The 18,613-nt window shown below is 46.2% G+C and overlaps 1 protein-coding gene across 1 annotated transcript; it reads left to right on the top strand.

Moving 5' to 3' along the window:
• Positions 1–1,759: 1,759 nt before the first annotated feature.
• THBS1 (thrombospondin 1) lies at positions 1,760–18,349 on the top strand. The gene is made up of 22 exons (NM_001308952.2): positions 1,760–1,854; positions 2,422–2,517; positions 2,797–3,356; positions 4,226–4,301; positions 4,641–4,840; positions 4,954–5,076; positions 6,088–6,181; positions 7,633–7,806; positions 8,341–8,517; positions 8,831–9,004; positions 9,261–9,388; positions 9,500–9,652; positions 10,095–10,313; positions 10,793–10,900; positions 11,470–11,629; positions 11,782–11,900; positions 13,502–13,736; positions 13,929–14,156; positions 14,323–14,594; positions 15,029–15,126; positions 15,230–15,369; positions 16,247–18,349. The coding sequence occupies exons 2-22, from the start codon at positions 2,451–2,453 to the stop codon at positions 16,252–16,254; spliced, it is 3,513 nt and encodes a 1,170-aa protein (NP_001295881.1). The 5' UTR covers positions 1,760–1,854; positions 2,422–2,450; the 3' UTR covers positions 16,255–18,349.
• The last annotated feature ends 264 nt before the right edge of the window (positions 18,350–18,613 follow it).

Below are 18,613 nucleotides of genomic sequence, written 5' to 3'. Positions count from 1 at the left end.
GATGAATCATTACCTATGACTTCCACGAGAGGAATCTGATTTGACTACTCATCCGATAGAGATTTTTATTTCTGTCTCTCAACATGTGAAATCTATCTGTCAGTTTTAGTTACTACTTAAGCAACAAACATACCGAGGAACATACTGGTCATCTTCTAGAGGTATTCGATGTATATTGAGTAACTAGAAAACACTCTCCCGTCACCCACACACACACATGCACTTTGTCACACGACACTCCCACACATGAAAAGTGAAATTGCTGTGTAATGAATGTAAACCCGTGGGTGTTTCCAGCACTTAGGAGTCCTGCCAGGTGTGAGTGCTAAGAAGGCAGGTGAAGCCCAAGGCTTTCCCCTGGCCAGTGGCTGAGATCCTTATTTGGTGAAGCTACTACCTGTGCCCTGTGTCTCAGGGCCAGGCTGATCCCGCGGGACCACAGCAGGGGAAGTGTGGCTGCTGACGTCTCAGCCCAAAGAGATGAATGGAATTCCAGGCAGCTGGAGTCATGCTGGCTTGGGACAGTGGCTTGGAGACCAGACTTCCAATGACAGAAGCATTAAGCGGCAGCGTTCATGGCAATTGGTGCACCCACAGAAATGTAACCCATACCTCGGTTTCAGGAGCCGAAAAATGAAAAGAACGTTTAGGGAGGAAAAAAAAAAAGCAAATAAAATGATAGGCAGAGGGTAATTTATTACTCTATGGGTCTGTTCTGTAAATAGTTTAAGACCCTGGAGCCAGATGGTTCTGCAAATCCTCCAACCAGGAGTCACGTTAAGAGGCACGAGTGGGCACAAAATCTGTTTTTCAAGACACAATGTCAATTTTGGCTTGAGGGAACTGGATACGAGTAAGTTTTCTTAACATTCCTGACTAGAAAGAAGCCGTCCTCGCTCGTCCCCTTGATCAGAATACACATACCGCCCCCAAGCGGCAAGCCGTGGAAGCGCCGCAGCCACTGGGAGAAGCGGTCTTCTTGGGGACTTGAACGACAGGCAGCCGCAGAAAGTGCCCTGGACGGGCAGCGGGACCGCGAGCTCAGTACCCTGCCCTGGGGGCCGGCACGACACCACACTCCCCTCCCTCAGCGGGTCAGGCGGAGCGCAGGTGTGAGGCGATGCTGGTGAGAAGCCGGGCGCGTGGTACCCTACCCGCAGGGATGGTTGGATGAGGGTTAACAAGTACTAAGAGGGAACTTCTTTAAGGACAGGTTCTCTCGGTCCCATTTACCCCGTCAGGCTCACTTTTTTTCCCACAAATGGGCTTGGTCTCCAAGTGTCCACCCCTCAGCCATCGCCTAGGCATTCAAGGATACAGGTTTGCCTGAAAGGCCCCCTCAGGGTCTTGGTTGGTTGGCCAAAGCCCCGTTGCTGCTTGGGATGCTCACACGGATCGCCTCGGGCCCGCATGGCGCAAGAGTCAAAGTGCTGAGCCCGCGTGCGCCAAGGCTGCGTGGGCGGGCACCTATTTTTCTGAGAAGTTCCAGGGCTCCTGGGCCCCGACCCCGGCCTCCCCCCTTCACTTTCTAGCTGGAAAGTTGTGCGCCAGGCAGCGGGGGGCGGAGAGAGGAACCCAGACTGGCCCCCCTCCCGCTTCCTGCCCGGCCGCCTCCCATTGGCCAGAGGAATCCCCAGGAATGTGAGCGCCCCTTTAAAGACGCGCGGCTCCTCCACCTCGCCAGCCACTCTCCCGAGCCGGCCGGCGAGCGCGGACTCCCGCGAGCTCCGCCCGCAGCCTCCGACTCCCGCCGCGGCCTCCCCGAGCGCACCGCCCTCCCTGCGCGCTCCAGGACTCGGCGCCCGCCGCTGCGCCCTCGCCTCCACCTCCGGCCGCTGGCCCGTGTGCACACAGGTAAGGGATCTCTGGGCGCCTGCCGAGGACCAGTGCTGCCCCGGCCATCCACCTCGGCCTCCGAGGCTTCAGTCCCCCAGGGCTCCTGGATCTCACACTCTTCACCTTCCCCCATCCTGTCCCTCCCAGCCGCTGGAGGACTCTTCTCGTGGAAGAGCTCCACAGACATCCTCTGCAGCCTTGGAGTTCACAAACCAACTCTCAGGACACCCCAAGATTTTCTTCTATTCTTCAAGTCCTCCCTAAACCTTTCTATCAGCTCTTCAGACGAGTCTCCACTTCCCCGCGCCCTTCTTGCGCCCCCAAACTACACCTCCTGGTCCTCGACTGCCCAAGGAAAAGCCCCCAGATTGTTGGTCTTTGCCCCCCCCTTTAAAACCACGATCTCCTCCCCTCAACTCTCCCATTTTCTTTCTGATGCCCTCTCCAAAGTAAGTACAGTTATCCTAGCCAATGTGGGGCCAAAGGGGGATCCCCAGGGCCCTTGTCCCAAGCCCAGTCCCCAGTTTTTGCCCATCCTCCCTGCTTTGCTGCCTCTGACGGTGGGCTCTGTGCTTTCTGCTGCAGGCTCCTTGCTGGGCACAAACAGCTCCACCATGGGGCTGGCCTGGGGACTCAGCGTCCTGTTCCTCTTACATGTGTGTGGCTCCAACCGCATTCCAGGTGAGTCTATATAATACCTTTTAAGGGGGGAGGGAAGGGGAGGAGGCGCTGGTTAGCCCAGGTGTCTCCCTCCTGTGCTCTCCTCTCCCAGCTGTTTCTCCCCTGAGCCCTGATTAACATCAGGATGCAGGTTCCCTCAGACACAGTGTTTCTTGAGCTCTTTCAGTAGTTGCCAGGAGTTTTCATCCTGTCCCTCTGACCCCCACCCCTCGGAGCTGAGCCCCACAGCCCTGGCCCCAGCCTAGAAGGCTCACTGTGTGTCTCACTCCTGTCTAACAGAGTCTGGGGGAGACAACAGCGTGTTCGACATCTTTGAACTCACGGGGGCTGCCCGCAAGGGCTCTGGACGCCGGCTGGTGAAGGGTCCTGACCCTTCCAGCCCAGCTTTCCGCATCGAGGATGCCAACCTGATCCCCCCTGTGCCTGATGACAAGTTCCAAGACCTAGTGGATGCTGTGCGGGCCGAGAAAGGGTTCCTCCTCCTGGCCTCCCTGAGGCAGATGAAGAAGACCCGGGGCACTCTGCTGGCCGTGGAGAGGAAAGACCACTCTGGCCAGATCTTCAGTGTGGTCTCCAATGGCAAGGCGGGCACCCTGGACCTGAGCCTGACCGTGCAGGGGAAGCAGCATGTGGTGTCCGTGGAAGAAGCGCTCCTGGCGACCGGCCAGTGGAAGAGCATCACCCTGTTTGTGCAGGAGGACAGGGCCCAGCTTTACATCGACTGTGAGAAGATGGAGAATGCTGAGCTGGACGTCCCCATCCAGAGCATCTTCACCAGGGACCTGGCCAGCATCGCCAGACTCCGCATCGCAAAAGGAGGTGTCAATGACAATTTCCAGGTGAGGTCCCCTCCTCTGATTCCTGGTCCATGGGGTCCACTGCTAGCCAGCTGACCTGTCAGGAGGGCTATAGCAGGAGAGGCAGGGGTTCTAGTACGGGAGATACTGCCTGTGGACTAAAGCAGTGGTTCTCCAGCTTTAGGGAGCAGCAGAATCACCTCGAGGGCTTATTAAAATGCATAAGTTTCAGATCCAGTAGGTCTGGGGTGGAGCCTGATAATTGGCATTTCCAACAAGTTCCAGGTGAAGCTGGTGCTTGTTTTCTGGGGACCACACTTTGAAAAACACCAAAGGAAGCAAGAAATGGTTTTCCTGTAACAGCCTGTTTAAGCCTTAGATAGTCTTTATGCGCTTCTCAGGAAAATAACTTTCAGATGCATTCCACCAACTGTAATATTGCTTGACGTGGATACTCTGTATGAGCAGAATAAATACCACTTTGCTATTTGATTCCTCACGGGGATGTAGTGGGTCTCACATGGTTAAAATAGTGAATATTTGCTGCTGCAGGTTTTTCCCTGCTTAAACTTCTAGATCTTTGCAGCTGTGGCTTTGAAACTCCCACATTTAACTCTTTGACAGTGGACGGTGGGATTATATCCTCTGGTCTTAGTATCAGATTCCATTTCCTGTGTACCCAGTAGGCTGATAACTCAATTCTTTGTAAAATACTGAAGACTTGGCAGAAGACACAATTAAGATTTTGAAGCTGTTTGGCAATTTATGTCGGTGTGTTATTTTGACATGGTGATCTTACAGGGACCTCTTTCAAACTGTCGGAACATCTATTGTGTGCTTTCCCTAGCAGAAAGTCTTCCCCTCATCTCCTCCCCAACACTCTACAAGTCATGTGTGTCCTCTGCCCACAGGGGGTGCTGCAGAACGTGAGGTTTGTCTTCGGAACCACACCAGAAGACATCCTCAGGAACAAAGGCTGCTCCAGCTGTGAGTACTCAGCTATTTTTAGGGAATATCGGGAAATCAGGGGGGAATTTCACCCAAAACAAGCTGAGAAATTTAAGCAATGGAGGTTGTGCATAAATTTCCCCAAGGAACACAGTTAAGAGGTATACAGAGGTGACCTCAAAGGGTATCTCACACACACACACGCACACACACTTCCTCACTCCCCCTTTCCCTCTGTCCCCCTCTCTCTCTCCACCTGCACTTCTCGCCCCAAATGAAATGTCTTTACAGCTAGGGACTCGAGGGGCTGGCTGGTGAGAGCATCTGTTCAAAGATCTTCTGTCACTTTTCTCATTGTGTTTCTTTGTTTCTTGGCAGCTACCAATGTCCTCCTCACCCTCAACAACAATGTGGTGAATGGTTCCAGCCCTGCTATCCGCACTAACTACATCGGCCACAAGACGAAGGATCTGCAGGCCATCTGTGGCATCTCTTGTGATGAGCTGTCCAACATGGTCCTGGAGCTCAGGGGCCTGCGTACCATCGTGACCACGCTTCAGGACAGCATCCGCAAAGTGGTCAGTGGCCTCTGCCCCCAGCCCTTTAGCATGAGCCCCTGAAGGTATATCACAGATGATCCTGAATGACCGAAAATGAGTTTGGACACTAATGGTCTTTCTCCCCCATTTAGACTGAAGAGAACAAAGAACTGGCCAATGAGCTGCGGAGGCCTCCCCTCTGCTACCACAACGGAGTTCAGTACAGGAATAATGAGGAATGGACTGTTGATAGCTGCACTGAGTGTCGCTGCCAGGTAAGGGATCTTTACGAACTGAAATACGAATTGATGGCATGTGTTTGAAGCCACAGATTCTGGGGAAATACCCAGATGGCCACACAAGCTCTTTTTATGTTCCATGGCCTGAGACCAAAGTGGTTTTTTTAAGATGCAATTATGACACCTATAAAATCTTCAAACTCTCAGAAAGTTTTTCAAATTCTTAATTATGCCCCAGGCTAGGTATCTGAAAGAACAAATCTAAGACATCTGCATAATTTACCTGCGTTAGTTCAAAGGCTAAGTGTTGAATGTCAGGCAGATAAAACCTGGAACATTCCTTTTCTTTTCCCCCAACCCTGATTTGTATTCAGCTATGACAGAGATACTCATACAGTACTGATTGTTGTTCAAATCACTGAGCCTAACATTGTTAGGCTGTAACTGTCTCCTTCACTCAGATGGCACTGCCACAGTGTGTGTGTCACTCTAGCCCTCCCCACTGCCGGGGGCAGGTGAGTTTGAGGGTTTACCTGGCTCACTGAACAAAGTCAAGCTAAAGTACAAATCACGGGTTGCTGCATTTGTGAGCAAACCCATTAAATTCCCATTCTTCTTCAATATAATATAAAGCCAGATCTATCCATGAGGGAAAAAATCCTCATTGATCTTCTTTTCCCCATAAAGATAAAATTGAAAAAGTCCTGGCTGAGTTTCGAGTTCAATTTCAGACATAGATTAATAGATTTGACCCAGGATGTTGGTGATTCCCTTTGGATAAATTCTTCATGCTGTAAGTTCCACCAATGATTAAGTGGCATTTAAGAAAGAACTCTCCAAGGAATGGAGGGGCAAGGAACTAGCACTAGCACGTTCTCCACAGTACCGGTGGCTGCAGTACAACAGGGACAGATCTTCTACTGGAATCATTCCAGCTAGAGCCTTTACAGTCCTGACCACGTGTCATTGTGTAATTGAAATGTTAGAGTATGTAAACTGCTTGCAGTATGCTCAGTAACCCATTTTTCCCTCGCTCTTGCCCTGCAGAACTCAGTCACTATCTGCAAAAAAGTTTCCTGCCCCATCATGCCCTGCTCCAATGCCACAGTTCCTGATGGAGAATGCTGCCCCCGGTGTTGGCGTAAGTTCCTAAAACCGCATAACCGTTCTTCACTGACTAGGTCGGTTCTCCATAAACCCTGGACAGCTGAACACAGCACTGGAACCCCACCCCCACCTCCACCATGTCTTCATTCAGTTTCTTGCAGTAGCATCTGGTTAACTGATGACTAGTCTGGTGTATACAGCCCAAAATTCCATTATGACTAAATCTTAATACCTTTCTGGATTATAGTATAGGCAATAATGATCTTGGTATAGCTTACTGATTCTGGTTTTATGCTTTGAATAAGGGAGAGATGAATATGTAGCAGCAATAGCTCTAAGTTGACTGCTTTTAGAATGGGACCTTATGGCCTGGAGTTAAATTTCACCAGAGAAATGGATGGGCTATAGCGAGAGCATTGGACTTCATTGGGCCTGAAAGTTCTACCCATTTGATCTGCAAGAATAAGAGGCCTGAGAACATCAGCAGTTTGAGTTTCAGGGCAGTAAAAGAAAGAAGGCACGATATTGTTCTGTGGCACACTATCCCCGGTTTTTGTTGCCAGTATAAATCAATCACTTTGAAGGTAGTAGGTACAAGTCATGAAGATGACTCATCACAACTAAGATAAGGAATAAAACAGGAAAGCCAGCGCTTGCCCTTCACACACACACGGCTCAGAACAGCCATCCCATGCAGGGACCACGTTAGCAGTGTTGGCACTGTAAGAACCATCTGTGTATCTGTTTCTGTTCAGCATTCACCTGAGGTGGGGGCTAAAGGGAACAAAGCTAGCTGGAGACTAGTGGAGTTTTGAACTTGACTCAGGGATTGCTCTGAGAACCTCCAGCTGATAGCAAGAGAAAACAAGTTCTCCGTCTTGTGCCTGCTACAGCTAGATGTGATTGTAGTCATGGTGCCTGGGCAGATTGTAAACAAACACGTCCTCGTCTTGTGAAAATACTTGCAGAGAAGGCCCCACATGCTAGAGTGAGAGAGCAGCACACTGATCACCCTCATGACCGAGCCAGAGCCAAAGCCAACAGCAGCTGAGCTGCCTTCAAGCTCATCTGCCAAACACATGGTCTGTGCCTCCCTTGGAAGTCAGAAGTGACTCCCATAAGCTCCCTAAAACTCAGGTATCCTTGGAAGCCTGAGACTGGAAATGTCTACCCAGATATGTCAGTCAGGAAAGGGAAATTCATTTGAAATGCTGAAAGGAGAAAGGAGGCAGCAATGAGTAGCACACACTGGGAGAAGGACATTGGCCCGATGTTGTACTGATCCATTGACCCGATGGTATACAGGGATGACCTGGGATAGACCCCTTGGCTGCTGGCCTAAGAGAGAGATTGCTTTTCACCCTCTGGCAAGGGAAGAAAGTCCGGAACAGTCTAAAGCAGTTTTTAGTCTAAAACAGTCCAGAGCAGTCTAAAGAAAAGCTTCTCTTAATGATCGTGCACTAAATGAGCCCCTTTCCCCTGCAGCCAGTGACTCTGCGGACGATGGCTGGTCCCCATGGTCTGAGTGGACTTCCTGCTCTGTGACATGTGGCAATGGAATCCAGCAGCGTGGCCGCTCCTGCGATAGCCTCAACAACCGATGCGAGGGCTCCTCTGTCCAGACGCGGACCTGCCACATTCAGGAGTGTGATAAGAGATGTGAGCATCTTGGTCACTTAGGAATGTGGGGAACTGACCTTGTCATCAGCAAGAGCAGCTCCATAGCACAGCGGTTAAGAGCACAGGTTCTAGGGGCCGGCTCCATGGCTAGTGGTTGGGTTCGTGCGCTCTGCTGCGGTGGCCCAGGGTTCAGATCCTGGGCGCGGACATGGCACCCCTCATCAGGCCATGTTGAGGCAGCGTCCCACATCCCACAACTAGAAGGACCTGCAGCTAAGATACACAACTGTGTACAGGGCAGGGTTGGGGAGACAAAGCAGGAAAAACAAAATATATTGAAAAAAAAGAGCACAGGTTCTAGGATCTCTGGATCTGAACCCGAATTCTACCACTTATCTGTGCATCCTTGAGCACAGCTGACCCTCTCTGAGGTTCTTTCCTCATCTATAAATTGGGGATAATAGTTCTTGATAGGGTTACTTTGAGAATTTTATATCTACAATGCATTTAAAGCAGTTAGCACAATGCTTGGCTCATGGTAAGCATCCCATAACCATCAGCTCTGTACTTCAGTTAAACAGGATGGCGGCTGGAGCCACTGGTCCCCATGGTCATCTTGCTCTGTGACATGTGGTGATGGTGTGATCACAAGGATCCGGCTCTGCAACTCTCCCAGCCCCCAGATGAATGGGAAACCCTGCGAAGGCGAAGCTCGGGAGACCAAGGCCTGCAGGAAGGATGCCTGCCCCAGTAAGTGTGAACATGGCGGCACCCACGCGGCCGCTCGGCCCAGCTGGTTGCTTGGCATCTTCGGCCTCCAGTCCAGTGGGTCATGGAGGGGAAAGGTTACTTCCTAGAGAAACAAATAGAAGCAAAGTCCTGCATGCTCAGCAGTTTCTTTAATGAAAAACAGAAAGAAAACCATTTCAAACTCACCCTCTTCCCAAACATTCTTTTCATGTGTCAGGAGCAGAGGTTTCTTGAACAAACTTTAGAATTTTATGCAACAGTAAGATGTCTGAAAATTGACCCTAATTTTGGCATATGGTTCATTTTCTTACAGTCAATGGAGGCTGGGGTCCCTGGTCCCCGTGGGACATCTGTTCTGTCACCTGTGGAGGAGGGGTGCAGAAACGTAGCCGGCTCTGCAACAACCCCACACCCCAGTTTGGAGGCAAGGACTGCGTTGGTGATGTGACAGAGAACCAGATCTGCAACAAGCAGGACTGTCCAATTGGTGAGCCCGGCAGGGGACAAGACCACCCTTAGGAGTTTCTTACTTCACTGAATGCCATGGTCAGCATTCAAGGGGGTTCCAGCTTTGAAAGGTCCCGAGTGGTTTGATTACTCTAAAATTACAGGTGGACCACATAATCTCAACAAGTTGTCAGTTACACAGACCCTACCATATTTTACACTGTATTGTTTTTTAAGTAGCCAGCATGGCAGTAACAGCAGCTCAGACCAACCATTTGCTGTCTCTCTCGCCTCAGATGGATGCCTGTCCAATCCTTGCTTTGCTGGTACTAAGTGTACTAGCTACCCTGACGGGAGCTGGAAATGTGGCGCCTGTCCCCCCGGTTACAGCGGAAATGGCGTCCAGTGCGAAGATGTTGATGAGGTGAGCAACTGAGGGCTCAGTTACTAGACCTAGGAAAGCAGCTCACCTGTCCTGTCCTTTCCCCATGGCAGTGTTTGCTAAACATGAAGCTAACTGTTGTTTCTTCCATAGTGCAAAGAAGTGCCTGATGCCTGCTTCAACCACAATGGCGAGCACCGGTGTAGGAACACAGATCCCGGCTACAACTGCCTGCCCTGCCCGCCGCGCTTCACTGGCTCGCAGCCCTTTGGCCAGGGCGTGGAGCATGCCGCTGCCAACAAACAGGTAGACAGACGAGGCTAGGAAACCAGAGTCTACAACTAGGGGAGGGAGGGAGGGAGGAATGTCATTTTATACCCTTCACAAAAAACAGGGAAGGGGGAGAATGTACAGTCTAGTTTTCAGAAACACGACTAGAAAATCCATTGTAAATCCTGCAGGGGAAAAATAGTCCATCACACTTGAAAAGGTTGCTCTGCAGTCAGGTGTGAGTCAGTGGACTTATAAATGCCTAGGTGCTGAAATTGTTCAGGAAAAAGAGACACAAAGCAGTGTTAGCCTGTAACCTGGACATCCTCGGGGAGAATGGGGCAGGACCAAGGAAGCCACACTCCTCCCCCCAGAGCCTCTGTCTATTCAGATGATGGGGATCTGGGTTCTTCTCATTTCCATGGTATCTGGGGACTCTTGAAGGCTCTGCCTTAACATCAGGATGTTGTACCCTCAGGTGTGCAAGCCCCGCAACCCCTGCACAGACGGGACACATGACTGCAACAAGAACGCCAAGTGCAACTACCTGGGCCATTACAGCGACCCCATGTACCGCTGCGAGTGCAAGCCCGGCTACGCAGGCAATGGCATCATCTGCGGGGAGGACACGGACCTGGACGGCTGGCCCAACGAGGACCTGGTGTGCGTGGCCAATGCAACTTACCACTGCAAAAAGGTACAACCAGCTTCCCTCGTGTGCCTCCAGAAAGAAGGCACCTCGCCCTTATCTAAGAAATAGGCTAAGGAACTGCTTAAGGCCTGAAAATGCAACTGAAAGATTAAATCTGCCAAAGGCACTAATTCTCATTAATATTAAATCGCTTGGTGGCAAGAACACAAATGGGGCAGGTCCTTTTGGCAGTTGTGTTCCAGTCAATTTTGTCCAAAAAAAACCATGTTCAGTGCTCTACCAAATGCCAGTAGAGTATGACTTGTGTTCCCAGCATGTCTAAAGCCTAGGGCATTTATGAAAATTATATATAGCTCTTTCTCCCAAGAAAATGTTTCATTTTTTTTCTTCCCATGAAAAGTATATGCTGTTCCAGAGCAGCATTCAGTTCCTTTTCTGTTTGCAACATTTGGGTCCCTCCCTGTGCAGGACCTGAGCAAAAGGCATGCAGACTGTGGCCATAATGTGCATCTTCTCTTTCCTAGGATAATTGCCCCAACCTTCCCAACTCGGGACAGGAAGACTATGACAAGGATGGAATTGGTGATGCCTGTGATGATGATGATGACAATGATAAAATTCCAGATGATAGGGTAAAAACAAAATGCTTTCCTTCTTCATCTTTTCTATTCAGCAACAGTGAAACTCTTTAAGATTCAATGAAATTACAGGATTATAGGGAGAAATATACCAAACTGCTGAGATAATTAGAAATTATTCATTATGTTTCAGTAGTTTAAAGACATAGATGTTGCCAAGAGAATTTTCAAGTAAGTTTTGTTTTTCATCACAACTTCCCCTCTGCAATTTGAGCGGGAAATTACGATGCATAAACAAATGACACTGCTCCCCAGATTCCCTGCTCCCCAGATTCCTTTCAAATGTCCTGTCTTACAGTGAAGTTTACTTCGGGCATACTGAGGACCAAGATGATACGATATTTACATCTCACTGACTTGTAACCAGCAGGAACCCATTTTTCACTTATGTCCTGGCTCTTAATTTTTGCTGTGATCATTTTACACTGGGTACTCAATCAGTACATACACTCAGTAGAAAACAGGTGTTACAGACTTCTGCAGTTTTATATTATGCATGTGGTTTGAGGCTTGAGCTGGTTTCCCAGGCAATGTTGTAAAAGGTTCATTTCTTCTCTTTGCAGGACAACTGTCCATTCCATTACAACCCAGCCCAGTATGACTATGACAGAGATGACGTGGGAGACCGCTGTGACAACTGCCCCTACAACCACAACCCGGATCAGGCTGACACGGACAACAATGGGGAAGGAGACGCCTGTGCTGCAGACATTGATGGGGATGGTAAGGCGCTCCCTGACTCCATCAGGCCCTAGGCCATGGTGACTGTGCCCACCTTTCAACCTTCTTCTCTCCAGCCCTGGCTGTTAGTGTGCAGTTGGGTTGATGTACCTGAGCTGGAGACTCTATCTCTTATTTGTCCCCTGTCTCTGCAGGTATCCTCAATGAGCGAGACAACTGCCAGTATGTCTACAACGTGGACCAGAGGGACACGGATATGGATGGGGTTGGAGATCAGTGTGATAACTGCCCCCTGGAACACAATCCAGATCAGGTAGGTGGCCTCCTTTCAGAATCTTTCAGTAAAGTTGGAATAGCCCTCAAGAAATAAAGGGGTTAAATAGAATTCAAACACTCCTATTACTGTGGCTCTCAATGGTCTCATGGCCAACTATAATATTTCCATGTAAACAGTTTGCCTGATTTGAGCTCCTGGCAGAATCCCATATAGGTCTTCAGTGTGACAATCTTGTAACTTCAGTCTTCTTCAAGAAGGTCTGTGTGACTTGCTCAGTATGAGCCACCATTACTAAGATAAATTATACAAAGCAGAAATCCGTGACTAACAACTCTTTAGTAATAGTAATCATATTTAAGACTAAAAGTTGGAAAAAAAAATACCCTTAAGCAAAATAAGCAACCATTTTCATGGCTCATGGTACGATCTGGCTTTAAGAAAACCTTCAAACTAAAAATACTTCCAAAAACTGAAGAAATCCCCATTTGTCATTCTTCAAAAGTGTATGGCATTGCAAACCCATCACTCTCTGCCTGTACTGGGAACTGCTACCAGTAGACATTGGCCAGAACAGGTTCCATGTCTGGAAGTATTTCCTTTCTTGTGTAATTGCCCATCATTATTTTCTAGGGATGAAAGTTAAGGCTTTTTTTTTTTTTCCTAAAATGCATTGTTCTGGAAGCTTAAGAACCAGCTTTTAAAAAATATTTTGATAAGATTCAAGCAATTAGAAATCCAGTTTTTCCTCCTAATATGGCTCTCATGAGGTCCTGTAAAAATGAAAAGCACCAGGATGAACAGCTCTGGAGCCTTAACAAGAATGACTGATGCGGGAGAGCTTTGCTCATCAGAGGACACTGAGGGGCATCTGTTTTGAGTTTGGGTCTTACTATAAATTCAATTTCTTCAATATCATTTAATCTCCCCGGATGAGTTTCTGGTTCCTCAGATGGTAATAAAATTTATAAAAAGATTCAGGTATTATGTGAAAATCTTACTAGCAAAGAGCTTAAATACTAGCAAGAAAAATTCCAGTTTGTGTATAAACAGTTCCTGAGAATCCCACGCACACGGAGTAATGTAAAAATACTCTAAGAAACAGAGTTTTGAAAATCAGAATTTTGACTTTACCTGAGCCAACAGATGACAATCCTTATGAACTAGATGTGTAAAACCAAATACCTAAAAAAGAAGATAGTTGATCCTCGCCATACACATTACCCAGTGTGCACAAAAGGCAGTATGTTTCCATGAGTTCATGACCTAAGAGTAGAAGTTGACATGTCAAACATTTTACAATTGAAACCTTCAATGGAAAATAACAGAGTGTACCCAAAGAATTTCATTTAACATTAAGATATAAGCAGTTAACATTGCATTCTATCCTTCGTGATTAAATAATGCTTTCTACTTAATTTTATTTAAAAATTTTATATTTAAAAAAAAAATCTCCTAAATATCCCTTTATGAAAACAAGGATCAAGAAAAAACTTGTAAAATTTGTTGATATTATCTTCCCACAATAGCATATAGACATGAAACCCCACTGGCCATATCAAACCTTAGAGAATCTTCCATAAATTATCTTGAACACTGATGACTTACACTTCAATCTACCCTCCATTTCTCTTTTTCAGCTCGACTCTGATTCAGACCGCATTGGAGATACCTGTGACAACAATCAGGATATTGACGAAGATGGCCACCAGAACAACCTGGACAACTGTCCCTACGTGCCCAATGCCAACCAAGCTGACCATGACAAAGATGGCAAGGGAGATGCCTGTGACCACGATGATGACAATGACGGCATTCCTGATGACAGGGACAACTGCAGACTTGTGCCCAATCCCGACCAGAAGGACTCTGATGGTAAGTCAGTGGAGCCACTTGTAAGAGAGTAACTGAAACCATGGCTGTCTGGATTGAGAAAATAAAAACAAAGCTGAATGCATTTGAAAGGATGAAGAGACTAAATGCCAACTTTGACAAGATGGTGAATTTCTGACACCAGTAGTAATAGTATTTCAGAATTTCACTGAACTCTTGCCCTTTTGACCTTAGGTGATGGTCGAGGTGATGCTTGCAAAGATGATTTTGACCACGACAATGTGCCAGATGTTGATGACATTTGTCCTGAAAACGTTGATATCAGTGAAACTGATTTCCGCCGATTCCAGATGATTCCTCTAGATCCCAAAGGGACATCTCAAAATGACCCTAACTGGGTTGTACGCCATCAGGGTAAAGAACTCGTCCAGACTGTCAACTGTGATCCTGGACTTGCTATAGGTGAGTAATGAGTTCTTCAAACAAAAGGCTAACATACACGTGAAAGAAGCAAATAGAAAAGCTGGCAGTAGCATCTGTCCCTGTGGGTACTGAGGATGTCTGGGAATACAATGGAGAACCTTTTGAAGGCTACAGGTTTTGACCTGGGTCTGACCTCATCTTCCAGGTTATGACGAGTTTAATGCTGTGGACTTCAGTGGGACCTTCTTCATCAACACCGAGAGGGATGATGACTACGCCGGGTTTGTGTTTGGCTACCAGTCCAGCAGCCGCTTCTATGTTGTGATGTGGAAGCAAGTCACCCAGTCCTACTGGGACACCAACCCCACGAGAGCTCAGGGATACTCAGGCCTTTCTGTGAAAGTTGTGAACTCCACCACAGGGCCTGGCGAGCACCTGCGGAATGCCCTGTGGCACACAGGAAACACCCCTGGCCAGGTAAGAGCAACGCCCTGCAGAAGGGAGAGAAGGGGCAGGTGCTTGACTCGCACTAGGGATGCTGTGCTTGATCAAGACTCCCAACAGGGAGTCGAAGACATCAAGTTCAACATCACCAATTGCAGCTTTAAGCTCTGCTTTGTAAGAACATAATAGCGTCTGAGAGGGGAGCTCGCCATAACCAAGAGTTACCCCTCAAATCCAAAGGCAGTTTCAGCCTCTTCAAACAAAAAAGCTGCTTCTCTTCCCTCTTTGTTTCATATGTACATTCAAGGACACACATCAAATGAAGGAGGCCTTGGAAAAAAACCAACATCACCACCCTCTAATTTAGGTCAACTTGGTCCCTTTAAAGCCCTGTATCTTATGGAATGAAACATAAATCTTCACATGATGCAACTGGGCTTCAACCTCTTCTTTTCCTTTTCCTTCAGGTGCGTACCCTGTGGCATGACCCTCGTCACATAGGCTGGAAAGATTTCACTGCCTACAGATGGCGTCTCAGCCACAGGCCAAAGACAGGTTTCATTAGGTAAGATCACAAGGATCAAATTTCACTTAGAATCACACTGATGGTAAGAAGGAGGAGCCCAAAAAGTAGGGGTGTCACTAATGAGAGTTTCTTTTTCCTGCAGAGTGGTGATGTATGAAGGGAAGAAAATCATGGCTGACTCAGGACCCATCTATGACAAAACCTATGCTGGCGGCAGGCTAGGGTTGTTTGTCTTCTCTCAAGAAATGGTGTTCTTCTCAGACCTGAAATATGAATGCAGAGGTAGGAGCCACATACAGTGCATGTACAGTTGACACCTCTAATTCAGACTGACATCGAGAATGCCAGTTATGGGACAGTCTGATTGAAAGGCTGTTTTAGAGACAGGGTTATTTGTATTTTGCTGTTGATACAGTGATGGAAATGAAATAATGCCTATGAACTATGGCTTGTGAAATCCTGAGTCCTTGTTAACAGTATCAGTTTGCTTAGCAACCTCAGTGTTCTTCATACACAGTGTAAAGATCAACAGCAGACAAGCTCCTGTAGAGTTGAGACCATGTTAATAACACTTTAGAATTGTAAATGTTTCTGTCTTTCTCACTACTTAGAGTTTTAGTTGTGCCATTACAGCACAAGTTGTCTTTCACAACCTCTCGCTGTATATGAGGAGGACAAAGGAGTATTGCCTTCATATTGGCATGTTAAAAATTCATTTTCACTACTAACCTTAGCATTTTCTTCTCCATTCTTTTTCACTCAGTGATTATTAAGCTTTCACTGAGTTCAGCATTGGGCCTACCACCAAGTAAGTGCTTCATAAATGTTTCCTGGGCCAAGGCCTGATGCTTACAAGATCAATCAGAGCAAAAAAAGATGGTTGATTTTACTCAAAAAAAAAAAAATTATGATGTAATCTTTGAGTCTAGAAAGTTTTATTTAAAAAATTCAAACTTTTAACTTTGAAGGCCTTAGAAAGCATAGTGTAAGTTCTGGCAGGTCGCGCTCTATTAATCTCCTAGCATAAGGTCAGCTTATAAAATTAAATGTTAATGTATTAGAACAATCTTAAATTATGCTTTGAATTTAACTGATATTAAGATGACAGTGCCTTTATGAATTAGTTGTTTATATATTTCTGTGTTTGTTTATTTAACAGATTCCTAATCATCCAACTGTTGATCAAAAGACTGATCATAATTGATGCTGGTATTGCACCTTCTGGAACCATGGGCTTAAGAAAACCCCCAGGATCTCTCTTCCCTGCCTTCCTTTTTTCTCTGCTTGCATCAGTGTGGACTCCTAGAACATGTGACTTGCCTCAAGAAAATGCAGTTTTCCAAATCAGACTCAGCATTCATCCTCTGAATGAGAAGAGACTCACAAGAATATAAACAATTACTTTGTGCTTTTGAAAAGGCAAAAGCATCTGCTTGCTTCAGTGGGAGGGTGCCTGCTCCACACAGCTTTTGTCACAGAGCAGGTGCTGTTGTGAGGCCATCTCTGAGCAGTGGACTCAAAAGCGTTTTCGGGCATGTGAGAGAAGGGAGGACTCACGAGAATTAGCAAACCAAACCACCCCTGACATACTCCCTCAGGACTAGGGGGAGCCGGGGCCAAAGCCCAGCGGGGAGGGCGCACACCCCAGAGACGATCGTATGAAGAAAATATGGAGGAACTGTTACATGTTCGGTACTGAGTCATTTTCAGGGGATTGAAAGACTATCGCTGGATTTCATGATGCTGACTGGTGTTAGCTGACTAACCCACGTAAATAGGCACTTAAGTAGAAGCAGGGAAGGGAGGGAAAGACTGGCTTCTGGACTTCTTCCCGATCCCCACCCCTTACACATCACCTGTAGTGACTGGGGAGGGAGTCGGAAGTAAACCAGTGTAAGGCAGTGCTGGCTGCCTCTGCCTGGTTGCATTGAAACTGTTGGTTTTCTTCCGGATGTAGCTTGTGCAGATGTAGCAGGAAACTAAGAAAACCCACCATCTCAGTGAGCACTGGGCTGCCTCCCCAGGGAGGGGCAGCTGTGCTTGTATTTTTATGGTTAGAAAGGCACAAAAATATTATCAACTTATCTAAAACATTCCTCTTCTCTCTTTTTTTTCCTGAATATCATAGAGTTTTCCAATTCTCTTTTGGATTGTAAGTTTTTGTTTTACAAATGCTTTACAATGTAAAATATTTATTTTTTACCTATTCTGGAGGATCTGTCTGAAAGACTATTCATGGACCAGGAAGAAGCGTAAGGACGATCTATGTCATCTTTGTTACAAGTCTTCATGACTGTCAGATTGTAAATACAGATTATTTATTAACTCTGTTCTACCTGGAATCTAGGTTTCGTATGGAAAGTACCCGAGAGCAGGTAGTTGGGATTTATCAGCAAATCTCTCACAAGAATGGCACAAGGAAAACAGCCCAGCGAGCTGCTCTTCACTTTGTGCTTAGCTTGAATGATTTGGGATTCTTTCATTTTTTTCCTTTGTTTTGTCTTTTTAAGTGGAATTAGTTGGTTGTCTATTTGCAAGTGTTTCTAGATTGAAAAGCAAGCCAGGAGGCCTTCAATACTGTTTTACCCCATCCCTTGTGCCTATTTCCAGGGAGAAGAAAAGCATCTACACTTTTTTTTTTCATTTTTCCAAAAGAGAAAAAAATGACAAAGGTGAAACTTATATACAAATATTACCTCATTTGTTGTGTGACTGAGTAAAGAATTTTTGGATCAAACAGAAAGAGTTTAAGTGTCTAACAAACTTAAAGCTACTGTAGTACCTAAAAAAAAAAAGTCAATGTTGTACATAGTATAAAAATTCTTTGCAGAAAAGTATTCCCAGTAAGGAAATAGCATTGAAATGTTAAATACATTTTCTGAAAGTTATGTTTTTTCTATCATCTTGTATGCCATTGCTTTATTTTTATAAATTATTTTCTCATTGCCATTGGAATAGATATCTCAGATTGTGTAGATATGCTATTTAAATAATTTATCAGGAAATACTGCCTGTAGAGTTAGTATTTCTATTTTTATAAAATGTTTGCACACTGAATTGAAGAATTGTTGGTTTCTTTTTTGTTTTTGATTTGTTTTTTGCTTGTTACCCACCCCCCCGTTTTTACTATTTGCCAATACCTTTTTCTAGGAATGTGCTTTTTGTGTACACATTTTTATCCATTTTACATTCTAAAGCAGTGTAAGTTGTATATTACTGTTTCTTATGTACAAGGAACAACAATAAATCATATGGAAATTTATATTTATACTTACCGTAGCCATGGTTATTTGTTCTCTACTGGCTTTATGTTATAAGCTATGGGTAAATTCTATTGTTAAACCATACGATTCAGGAAGACCAAATTGCTTAAGCTTAGAATACGCATTTGCTAGTTTTGTAGAATAAAAGAACAGAACAACAAACCAGCATGCTACATTAAAAACACAATAGGGAAAGAGAAATAACCTCCAAGAGGCAGACCCCCAAAAGGATACAATTTCATATTTTACTAATGTCAGTGTGT

Source organism: Equus caballus, chromosome 1, assembly GCF_041296265.1.
Source record: "Equus caballus isolate H_3958 breed thoroughbred chromosome 1, TB-T2T, whole genome shotgun sequence".
Lineage (NCBI taxonomy): Eukaryota > Metazoa > Chordata > Mammalia > Perissodactyla > Equidae > Equus > Equus caballus.
Note: the sequence above shows the minus strand (reverse complement) of the source record. Positions and strands in the feature narration are given on the sequence as shown.

Excerpts from the sequence above, each read along its gene's own strand:
- THBS1 (NM_001308952.2), top strand. The coding sequence starts at position 2,451 with ATGGGGCTGGCCTGGGGACTCAGCGTCCTGTTCCTCTTACATGTGTGT. Across the intron at positions 7,807-8,340 it reads TCAGGAGTGTGATAAGAGAT|TTAAACAGGATGGCGGCTGG; the intron begins GTGAGCATCTTG and ends TCTGTACTTCAG. Across the intron at positions 8,518-8,830 it reads CAGGAAGGATGCCTGCCCCA|TCAATGGAGGCTGGGGTCCC; the intron begins GTAAGTGTGAAC and ends ATTTTCTTACAG.